The sequence below is a fragment of the Scardinius erythrophthalmus genome (genome assembly GCF_964197995.2).
Source record: "Scardinius erythrophthalmus genome assembly, chromosome: 16".
Classification (NCBI taxonomy): domain Eukaryota; kingdom Metazoa; phylum Chordata; class Actinopteri; order Cypriniformes; family Leuciscidae; genus Scardinius; species Scardinius erythrophthalmus.
Window position 1 is genome coordinate 24,198,573 of NC_138236.1, and position 12,681 is coordinate 24,211,253.

A 12,681-nucleotide genomic window follows, 5' to 3' on the forward strand; every position below is an offset into this window, starting at 1 on the left:
TTCCCAAGCAGCAGATTGTGAATAATAAAATATGCTTGCATTAAATGGTTTCGAGCCCATTATGCCTGCATATTTGAAAGAACAGTAACTAAACCATGATCTACTCTTTTAATAGGTGCAGAATGAACTGTGTGCAGCTTTGGCTCGCAAGGCACAGACTAAATCAAGTAAGGATTATTCTGTGTTACATGGTTTGAGTGTGTGTTTTATTGCTCCAATAAACATGGACAATCAGTTTCCAGTGTTTTGCTTGTGTTTGACTATTAAGCTTTTAAAAAACAAAAACGTATTGGCCTATATTCTTTACTTGTCAGCTGGGATGCTTTCTCTGAGTAAAAATGTTTGTTTGACTGAAATAATCAGTACAAAAATAAGACAGTTATCAAAATGGATACTGAATAATATATATAAAACACTACTTTAAATAACACTGGTCAACACTAGTGGATAAAGTTTCAGAAATAGACTCATTTGAGGTCTCATTTGAAAGTGGTGTTAATAATGGGGGAAAGAAATACAGGCAAAATGTTCGTAACTGGTGTAGAATTAGTAGAATAAACAGAGTAAACAACTCATCTATTCAGACAGCACCACTTTTGGTCCAAATCGATGAACCGTTTTGTCAGCAAACTGGTTTTTAGTGACCACTGACCTACAATTAAAGCTACAGTACAGTCACCTGTGCTATTCACCAAGGATGAATGACTAATGGTCATGAAAAAGTGGGAACACTTTGCTAGGTTCAATTTGTTAATGAAAATTCAGTAATTATTTGTTCATTGTTAGTTCTTGAAATGTTTCTGTTGTGTCATTGGCAATGTAGTAAAAATCAACATAATAAAATATGCCTGTACTATTGAAACACGTTCATGGTTTAACATTTACTGATTGATTCACTTCCATTGTAAGTGCTATGGAAGTTATCACTATAACCCAAAACATTTTTGTAGTTATAAACATAAACATTATTATTAGTTATAAAATTTATTATGAACAAAGATAAATTAATGTTCATTTATACAACTTTAAATGTTAGACATATATTGGTATTACGTTGAAGTTATAACATGAACCAAAATGAATGAATGTTGTAAAATTGTTTTTGTTCATTATAGCTAATGCATTATAGTATTATCGAATCAATGCTATTTTAGGATCAGTGATATGCTATTGTAGTGCTTTTTAATTGTATTTTTGTATTTTATCTTTTGACAAATTTAAAGTTTTAGTCAATTTTTTGTGTTTTTGTCAATTGTCTATTGTTTTTTTATGTCTGTCTATATAGTTTTTATTCATATTTATTACTTCAAGTTAAACTAAACAGAAATGAGAAATGTTGCTTTGGCAATTAGCTGAAATAAAATAAGTTTAAGGGTTTTCTTATATTGTTTCTTATTTTTGTAAATGACTTTAGTTTGGTTTAAAAGATAATAACCCTACACCAAACTTAACCCTAATGTTAAGTGTTGCTATACTATTACTATCATCTTGCTATAAACATACCATAAAATTATGTTTTTTTAATTATTATTTACATTTACTTTTTTTATTTATTATTATATGTGTGTGTGTGTTTGTGTGTGTGTAAGGTGAATGACGTTCCACATGAACTGGAACATGAATCTATATTGCTAAAAAAGAAAGAAGTACAAACCCAGGCAGCGCACCACACTCCACTGATTCTCAGCTGTACATTTCTTGTTTTCCAGTGATGGAGGAGAGCAGTCCACAACACAATACTAACACGCCAGGACCATCTCCCAGTCCTGCTGAGCGCAAGGTAATGAGAAAAACAGATTCCAGGGCAGTTGGCTTTACATTGACAGTGTGTGTATATGTTTGTGTGCATATATGTTTTGCTGAGCTCACCAGCTGTCCCGCTTGCCCAGGATTGTCCATACATCCCCTGATTGAGAACCGTTTTCCCGCAGCTCAGTCATCAGTAGAAAGCCCTTGAACTGGCAGAAAGAGAAAGAGCCTGTGATTGGAGATAGATGGATACTCTATACTGTGTGTCAGGACAGAGCCTTGTCCCTTTCTGTGAGGCTCCCGGCTGTTCCAGCACGGTGTAATAGCTGATGGTTCACTGCAGCACATCTGACGAAACTGTGATCAAGACAACAAAATAGCAGTGCTTCACAAGGACAAACAGTGCTGGACAGATTATAACATATACACCATCTTATCAGAGTGAACTGTTGGTTCGCAAATTATTTGCTTCGACTGGTTTGCTTTAAGCGGCAGCCTGAACACAAAACCAAAATTGTTTATATACAAAAGTAAACGAAATGTCTTTAAAATCAAACACTGAAATTTATTAGTATAACCATGAACTGCTTACCAATATTATTTGAAGCCCATAAACAATATATTGGCCAATATTAGATCTAAGTCTTAAGACGACAACAACAAGTGCGCAGTCTAGATCTCTACGTGTTTCACAAGACACAAAACATAATTTACACTGGAAAAGTTATAGAAATTTCCATCTGGGCAGCAGTAGTACTTTGTAAGAGAGAGAGAGAAAAAATTAAATGTGTGCATATATATATATATATATATATATATACCAGTCAAAAGTTTGGAAACATTACTATTTTTAATGTTTTTGAAAGAAGTCTCTTATGCTCATCAAGCCTGCAGTTAAAACAAAAAAACAAAAAACAGTAATATTATGAAATATTATTACAATTTAAAATAATGGTTCTCTTTTTTAATATACTTTAAAATGTAATTTATTTTTGTGATGCAAAGCTGAATTTTCATCAGCAAGTACTCCAGTCTTTGGTGTCTTATGATCCTTCAGAAATCATTCTAATATGCTGATTTATGATCAATGTTGGAAACAGTTGTGCTGCTTAATATTTTTTTATAACCTGAGATACTTTTTTCAGGATTATTTGATTAATAAAAAGTTAAAAAGAACTGTATTTATTTAGAATAGAAATCTTTTGTAACAATATACACTACCGTTCAAAAGTTTGGGAACAATAACTATTTTTTTTTTTTAAGAAATTAGTACTTTAATTCAACAAGGATGCGTTAAATTGATAAAAGGTGATGGTAACGATTTATATTGTTAGAAATGTTTTTATTTTGAATAAATGCTGCTTTTATGAATAAATGCTGTTAACGTTTTACTCATTAATGAATCCTGAAAAAAGTATTCCAAAAAAATATATTAAACAGCACAACTGTTTCCATCATTGATAATAACTGAGTATCAAATCATCATATTAGAATGATTTCTGAAGGGTCATAAGACACCAAAGACTGGAGTACTTGCTGATGAAAATTCAGCTTTGCATCACAAAAATAAATTATATTTTAAAATATATTAAAAAAGAGAACCATTATTTTAAATTGTAATAATATTTCATAATATTACTGTTTTTTTTGTTGTTGTTTTTTTACTGCCGGCTTGATGAGCATAAGATACTTCTTTCAAAAACATTAAAAATAGTAATATTTCCAAACTTTTGACTGGTACTGTGTATATATATATATGTGTATATATATATAATATATATACACTGAATAAATATAAAGTTAACTAAAAATGTCAGTTTTAGTTGTCTTTCCTTGCCATCTACAAATGATTTTCCTTATTATAGGATTGTTTATTATGAAATGCTCTTAACATGCTGATTAAAAATGCTAAATGAAAAAAAAGATCCTGTCAAAAAACTTGTTTATTTGAATGGAAAGAGTGCCTGTATGACAGACACAAATATTTGCAGCAGTATTTGCTGCATTCTCATTTTCTGCAGTGTTTTGGCAAAAGCATTAATCTATTTTGCTGTTCACGGTTATTTTTTTTAATTTTTTTTTGCTGTTGTTAAAATAACCGCATCATCTGCAACTTTATCGTCTTTAGCGGGAGAGAGAAGCAATGCGAACGGAAAGAGCTTGGATGTGTGCGTTTGGCTCCAGATAAAAATGAGAGGATATAGCGCTGAAAGATCATTACCATAAACACTTGTGGTGTGAACCGCTCCATTGTTTTGACGTGCTGCTCAAATTAAACTGTAGAAACTGTAAAATGGTGCCAACCATTGTGTCTCGCGGTCCAGTTAGAACCAAGCCTTGCTTATACCCTTGATTTCAAATATAAGGCCATGTCTAACAATGCACGATTATGTGATTAGTAGCGCTCATCATTGTGTTAGACCCTATCAGAACGTGCTACGATATTTTGGTTCATTTGAGAACTGCTGGTAGTTTTGAATTGCAGTGTGAGCTTTTGCTGTTGTAATATATTATGGATATGAAGTGATTTCCTGTCTTATCTGAGAGCTGATCATATTTGAGAGCTCCCATAGACTTTAGTTTTGTTATGGTTGGATTGGATATGTTATCTTAAATGCTTATCATTGGGCTTTTTTCTGGTAATTCACTCTTATCAGGTTTATGCTTTTAGTATAGTTCAATCCAACTGCCCATTGTTTTCTATATTCATCCCTACACTGAAGTGCTGAAGAATGTGAGGGACACAGCTTGTGCTGAATTTGTCTAGCATGAGGTTTGATTCCTTATATAGCCAGCTGAGTTGATATGGAAATACTTGAGTGTGTTCAGGACAAATTCCTCTCTCCTTCCCTTACATCAGAGAATGAGGTCACAGGTTTCTCCTCTGGATGTGTGGCATTTGCCATTGTGTCTAAATAGAGAGGGAAATCTACACGGGATACATCCTCAAATACGATCTAAAAATTCCGATCGTTAATTAGTAACTTTATAGATTATTCCTGATGTATTGTATTTGTTTGATCAGTGGTTTAATGGCCATTTTGAAGGGAACTGACTTAATTTACCTTATGCGCCAGAGAAACAAGTGTGCAGCCGTCTTTAGAATTCTGTGATTGAACTTCCGTTTCTGCAGTAGCTCTGTATATTTCTATGGCATCGCTGTCGTAATTTGCTGGTGAAGCAGATTTACTTATTGTAGAGTTAACGAAAGTTATCATGAGCATTGTAGGGTTTGAAATGGATGTCATAACAAATGTCAGTAGACCGGGAAGATTTTAAAACGAGCGGTTTTTATTTAACAAGAGATTTTAAAACGATCTTACCTTCATGCTGTGGAAATACAAACTGGAAGACAGAGTGCAGCGCTAAAAAGGGGCGGGGCTACATAAGTTCTATATATCCACTAAAATCACAATAAAATTAATTGTAAAAAAAGTTAAATGAGATGTGAGAAATAGGACCATCATTTGTTTACTTTTTTCCCGTTTTTCTTCAATGAAGTTAATTATTAAGTGTGACTAAAAGGGGATAGTTCACCCAAAAATGAAAATTCTGTCATCATTTACTCACCATTAAGTTGTTCCAAATCTGTATTTATGTCTTTGTTTTGCTGAACACAAAGAAAGATATTTTGAAGAATGTTTGTAACCAAAGAGTTTTGGGGCACCATTGAATTCCATAGTATTTTTTTATTTTTTTTTTCATACTATGGAAGTCAATGTATTAATTAGTACTATTTAGTAGTGTTAATTAATACTATGCATGATGCATTAATGTCATCAACTGTTTTGTTACCCACATTTTTAATATATTATTTTGTGTTTAATAAAGTGAAAAATGACAGGGTGATACAACAGTCCTGATATCATAATATCATACAAATTCCTGAAAAGAAACACCTTGAAAAGATAAGGAAAGTAATTTGGCAATAATGTTTACTATTTCTTAAAAAAATTCAACAAATACCAAATCTATTGCACTGTTAATATTTGATAATTTTTGTCAAAACACAATTAAAAACAATGTCATCTGGTGCAAAAAAACAAAGTCATATGGTTCAGCCAACAAGGAGACAAAAAAAGGAAATTATGTCATAAAGAGGAGCTAGACACTTATGATTGTGCATCAAGATCAGGAAGTTTCTTAAAATATCTGACCTTTTTATGAAAAGGCCAAGATTAGTTCAAGCTCTAAAATGTCATGATGTGTGACCCCCCCCCCCCCCCCCAAAAAAAACTAAAAAAATTCAAACATATTTAAAACTTTATTTTAAATAATGTGTATAATCACATCTTGTATTCAAGGAAAATATGTTATTACTTTTTTGATGGTAATATCACTTGACATTTTTAGTCATTACATCGAAACGGTTATTGAAAATTGTATAAATGTTTTTCAAAATCATATGAAACCAGCAAGAATACACATAGTACATTTCTAAGAACTTGTACATGCTATTTAAACTAGATTTTGAAAAGATTTTCTTTACTGCTGACACTCTTATTTGTCATTGATGCATATAATATTTGCAAGATGCCAGGTTGCTAGCACATGACCTTATGAATCACTTGTGAACTTAAATGATATACAAACAGTGCACATGATCAGTAAACCCATCAGTAACCTTCCCTAGACCCCATGCTGGCCTTTCTCCCATTTTCTGGAGATTGTGATACTTCCTATTCAGGATTGGAGGGACTGCCAGATGTTTCCTGGTCGCCCCCACCCTGGCTATGTGCGTAAGACAGAGAGAGAGAGAGAGAGAGAGAGAGAGAGAGAGAGAGAATTAAGTCAGGTTCGCTCTTCCCCTCAGGCAACACTGTCTCTGAGTCTTCACTTTTTAAAGCTTTCCTCTTGACCGGTTGTGTGTTTCTGGAGCTCACTAAACCCTCAGGACTACCGTGACCATCTTCAGTCTCACCTGAGTAAAGACACAGGAGGAGACAGTGAGACGGGCTGTCAAACTCTCAGTGACTTTGAGAGCTGTGTTGCAGTCTCATGGCGTGGGACTGTGGCCTGAGGTATGTGTTTTCTGTGTCCCCTGCACTGCAGCAGGGCCCCGGGGCTGGTACACGCGATAAAGAGGATATCAGCCGGTTGGAGATGGTCCAGAGACTGGCCAAGGACGGATGCCGACTTTTACACAGCCCGCTCAGAGCTAGCGAAAGGCCTGCTGAGGTGAGATGCAAACTAACGTTCATGCATCAGTCAATCCACACACCGAGTATTATTATTAGGGTCTTTTTTCAACTCTGGGCTCTTTTGGAAACTAAAAGGAATAGGGCTAGTATTTTAAAAAATGAAATGCAATTAAATCATTTGTATGCTTTTAATTTGACAAAACTACATCCTTGTTAAAATAACTTTATTAGTAGCGAAATTGTAGGTCGTGGTTGAAATAAAATCATGTAATATTTAAAAGTTTTCTGTTTATTTCACTTTTTGTTTAGACTATTCAGTTTTTTTTTTTTTTTTTTTTTTTTCATATAATGATTCCAATTTTTAAAATGGATTTTTATATTTTATGATTGAAAGTCTGGGTGACGGACGAGGGTAAAACTATTCAAAACAAAACAAAAAAAATCTATAAATGGTAAATAATCTTTTTTTCTTTTTTACCGCGGGGGCATAAACATGCCCATAGTTAAAAAAACATTTATAGTCAATGTCATGCATATTTAGTTTTGTCTTTTGGTAGTACTTGACAATTTGTTGTTTTGTTGTGTGTGTATTTGTTCAGAAAAGGTATTATTTTATATTCTAATAACTATTTTGTTGTGGTTTGTGAAGCAGCACCCTTAAAAGTTGATTGATATCATTATTTCAAAGAAAAGTCATTGTTTGATGTCACTTTTTATCATTGAATCTGTTTTCAAATCTGTTGCTGGTTCAGGAGAGACTTTCTAAAACCGAAAAGGGCACCAATCTCATGCTAGTCTCTGATTGGTTGATCCCACAATAGTCCCAGTTGCCTCTTCCTGATGGCGGGCGGCCACTCACAATGACAGGAAAAGTCGACGTGAGCACGATAAGGTTGCTGGCAACCAATCACTACTCCTGCTCTGGGAAAGATATTTATTTGACCTTTATGAGACAAAAGTAGAATTGTCCTTAATTTGACCTATTACCATGATAAGGAACTTTAAAATTAATTTAAGACATTAATTTAATGTGTTGTCATATTCAAAAGCTTTTTTATCCAAGTCATTTTTGAGCTTCAAAAAAAGCTCAGAAGTTTTGTGCTGTTAGGAATCAGGATTAGTTGTATTCACCCTGTATTCAGTAATAATTTTCCCATTTAAATTCTACATTTGATCAATTGAACATAATTTTCATATGATTTAAGGTGCAAGTTTGCCAATTTTCAACCCTCTTCATATTGTTACAATCAATGTCGTTAGTAAAAGTACTATAAATGAACAATGTTTACTCTTTCTCTGTATTACCTGGGGCCTATACCATAAAAGTCTTGCATAGCCAGACCTTCAGACTGACGGTAGAAGGTCTGGACTCCATCGCAGCTTTCACAGACCAAGGCCTGACTGACATGTAAAACAACCAATCACAGTTAGTTTTTTTCCACGTCATGTTTAGGGGTGTGAAAATGTAATGTCGATGTCCCTACAATAACAGACCGGTGTGTAAAACTTACACAAAACTTAATAAGAGTCTTAAGCTGCAAACTTTACATACTTCACATACTTTTGAAAATCCAGCATTTAGCTGATCCTGATAAGCGCTAATTGTCACAATTGTAAACACGACAGCGTTCTTCTTCCATGAGGGGGTTTGGCTTCATGGCATCTTTATTTCCAAACCAATTCAGTGAGGCTTTGTTGGTACCATGACGCTGATCATCAACTTTCTCTGTCAACTCAGGCTTTGATCCTGAGTTCATGGAGCGTGTGCACATGAAAGTGTGACATCAGTTGTGAACAGCCAATCACATGCCTTGAAACATAGAGAAACTGCGATTCACTTCTCGCGAGGGAATCAGCAAGATTCTTTTCTCTCTTCTGCCGAAGATGAAGAGATTGAAGAATATGAAGTACATAAATGCATTTACACTGCAAGAAGAAAATACCTTGCTATATCATTGCAAGTGAAAATTGTGAAGTTAGTTTATATACAGTAGTTGATAATATGTATAGGAATACAGACACTCGGACATGTTAGCTTACATGCAGTCATTTTTAAAGCTTTATCTACCGATTCCAAATCGTATTATATATTAATATTGTGTATATTTGTTCATTTAAACAAAATTTTTTATAATAATTGTTAAACTAAAATTGCTCGTGTAATGGATTAGGGGTATAATAATTATATAAATCATATAAAATAATTAGAATAAATAATCATAACTGGCTATCCACCTAAACTTGCTTCATGGTATAGGGCCCTGGACAGAAATTCCTGTTTATTTGTCAGCAAAAAATAACCAGATGCCGCAAAATTCATCATTCTGCACTTTCATGAAAACCACAGATTGTACTACCAGATTTTTGTATCCCCACCCACAGATAGTCGGATCGACAACTCACTCCCTCTAAACATTTACTCTTTGACTTATTGCACCCGGGAACAACACAATTTGACACCATTATGACTAAAAGTTTGCTAAGAAGTATTTCCTACTAAAGCAAGGCAGTTTTTGACTCGGTAAGTGTATCCATAGCAAGACTGGTGGGAGTGGCCTTGGACTGCAACATTCCCAGTTCCAATTCTAATATATCATACCATTATGATCCATCTTTTTATTTGTTTGTTTTTCAGATTCATGATTAAATTGTTTAATTGTTTGTATGCAGAACAGTTCATTCTGACATTTTCAGATTATGTTGACAATTATGCATCAGACTTGGCATGAAACCGATTACTTTTGGCATCAAAATGGTTTCTGAATATTTTATGCAGGTAGTTGACTTTGGACTTGGCATGAGCATGTCTTAGCACAGCAGGCAGCTGTGAGACAGTGGGATGAGGGATGACAGTGTACTGCTGTTTGTTTAAGAATCCCTTTTAAGTGCATACCACACATTTTGCTTGCTCTCTGCTTTCACTCATCGTCAAAGTGATGTAATATTTTTTTTTAACAGTTTGTGGAGCCTCTTTGCTGTGGAAAGGATTGGGATAGAGTAAACTAAAGTTTCAAAGTAAAAGTATATGCTTTCTGTTTTCTGGTCTGCAAGTTAGTTTGTGTTGTTGGATTTGTAGGGAACCTAATGCATGAAAAGAAGCTGAATATTATTATTCTGTCTTTATCATTGTGATATTATGGGTCTGTTTCCTAGATGCATATTTAATGTTTTTTCAATAGGGAATACATGTTGTTGTTTTATTTATTTTTTCATCTTTAGTTGCTTTAATCTAGTTGGTTTTGTTATACATCGTATTCTATATCCATGTAACCCTTTGGAGCTGTAAATTATGCATATGGGAAAAAAAAATTGTTTGTTTATTACTGGAGGACTTTTGGAAGCCTTTGTGCAAAGTAATATCAACAGACCAGGAAATGATTTAAAATATCACATTGTCTTTTTGACACTTACATAAACTTAGCACTGTTCCAGAGGCTTCTGCTCCGTGTTGCAGTGACAAAAGCATTTGCAATTTACATAACTGTGCTCGTAAAAATAAATAAAAAAATTCCCATGTTTTTCATTGGTTTATGTAGTATACCGGTATTATATAGTATAATTGTTTAGCATTACAGTATGCAAAAAAATAACATAAATAAAACCAACGCAAAGGACGGATGGAGATAGATAGATAGATAGCCACCAAGCTGATGTCACACACAATATGTTGTCTTGTGACAGTCTTTTGTCTCTGAGAATGGTGGCATAAATAAATGCATTACAATCATCTAACCCCATCATATGCAATATACACAATACAAGGTGACTGGCTTTTGTAGCTTTCGACTGAAGCTCAGAAAAAGTGTTGCGTCAGCCCCTGTATAATCACAGAACTGGTCTTCAAGGTCTAATCATGACGCATGCAGTCACTTCAGAATGGAGCGGGCCAAGCAGGACACCTTTTAGTGTGATCGTAGTGTTTCTCTCAAGTTCACTATAACTTTTTTCTGGAATATGACATTTATAGTACCCAGTCGAGTGAGATTATTTTGTTGATTAATGTTCCTCAACCCAGAAATGTCAGTTTAGAATGAAGGGCATGTGCCCCCTTAAATTTCTGAGCCACATATATTTTATTTTTGTAATATTTTTATTTACCTTTATTTAGCCAGGAGAAAAGACTCACTGAGATTAAAAATCTCCTACAGGAGTGTCCTGGTCAAGATAGGCAGCTGAGTTTGCTTATAAAATTATACACCATACAATACTAAATCCAGCATAAAACATACAACCAGTCAAAAACATTTACACACCATCAATTTCACTCTCTAGGTTACTTAGTAAAATTGACTACAAGTTTTGTAGCTTCATATCTGTCTGGAAAATATTCCAATCCAAGGTTGCGGCATATTTGCATTTTTTGTAGTTGTTGCAAAACTCAGAACACTAGAGGCAATATTGCCTGAACGATACTATATTATGACCTCAAAACACTTTTACCATTGTGCATCATTTGTAAACTAATACATTTTGATGTTTGCATCACATAACCTGCTCCATAAGAATGGCTTTTCTCAGGTATGATCTCAAAAAGAGCTCAAAGACTTATGGAAGCAAGCTAAAATGGCATGGTTGCTTCAGCAAATGTGTTTTAATCTTACGTTTCCTTTTGTTAACACTATCAAGTTTGTTAAGGGTTTAGCATAGGTGGTATGATATTTTCAAACGCGATAGAGCATTAACATATTAGCGCCACTCACTAGGGGTGTGACGGTTAGTATATAACCGTGAGACCGACGGTTATAGTTGAACACCGTCATTAGAACTCTATAACCGCCAAAACCGCCGTGTTATTAAAATATTTTTTACAAACATTTTTTATCATAGAGAATGTTTAAATACTAATTAAAAACAATTGTTAACAGTCTGTGTTATTAATGGTCTACGTCGTTTCCAACTGTATTTGATTCTTTGCCAAGTACCCCCTGACCGACCGCCAATCATTTGAGATAGAAATAACAGCTATGATATAGTGATGTGCCATCATTATGAGATTTATGAAACAAATGAAAAACATTTGCAATAATAAACATTAGCAATAAACATTTGCAATCGGGAGACATGGTTTTTACCACTTAATGAAGTTTTGTTTTGTAAATCGTCAGACATGATTTTTACCACTTCATTAAGTTTTGCTTTGTAGAAAGCCTTTCTTTAATGCGAATTTCGTTTTGTACAAATTGTATCTTAATTTTAATAAATGTTTCATCAACCAATTGAATGTATTTAATAAATATAGCAAATATAGTAGACAATAGCCTATAATAACCGTGACATGGAGGCGCGGGCGCGCCGCGTTCACTTGCATTGCATTGTGAACTAGAGCGCATCTCATTGTAAATGAATGAAACTCAGCGTAGGCCTTTACTGCATCCTTTCTAGAACAGACAAGGGCTTTTTTTCATCCATAGACCGCAAAACAATCAGCGGATGGCGGGCGGGTGTGGCTTTGAAATCTGGTCAAAAAACGTTGGTGCAGATGATGAGTTAGCCTATGTGATGCGGTTGCAGATGAAATAATACCCCATCCGCGTATTTAAACAACATTGAACACTACACATATATTTATTTAATTTTTTTAATTTAGGTGATCAAGTACCTAATCAGTGTCTGTTCGTTTATTCAAACTAAGTTGTCCTATAACAGACTAACGTCGCAACCCGACCCCCCCTCCCCGACCCCACCCCACCCCGACGACGGTTATGTTACGAACCGTCACATTTGACTCACGTCATAACCGTCATCACCAATTCTGAAACCGGCACACCCCTACCGCTCACCAAACATTTCA

At 34.4% G+C, this 12,681-nt stretch overlaps 1 protein-coding gene across 2 annotated transcripts in view; it reads left to right on the forward strand.

Annotated features, from left to right (window-relative positions):
* The window catches only part of rapgef5b (Rap guanine nucleotide exchange factor (GEF) 5b), a 59,740-nt gene that overhangs the window by 13,322 nt on the left and 33,737 nt on the right, over positions 1–12,681 (forward strand). Inside the window, exons 7-9 of one of the 2 annotated variants that reach the window (XM_081389191.1) lie at positions 116–167; positions 1,710–1,780; positions 6,802–6,927. In XM_081389191.1, the coding sequence (XP_081245317.1) occupies positions 116–167; positions 1,710–1,780; positions 6,802–6,927 (249 nt within the window). The remainder of the gene's footprint in view (positions 1–115; positions 168–1,709; positions 1,781–6,801; positions 6,928–12,681) is intronic. The other variant, XM_081389192.1, reaches the window with a different exon arrangement.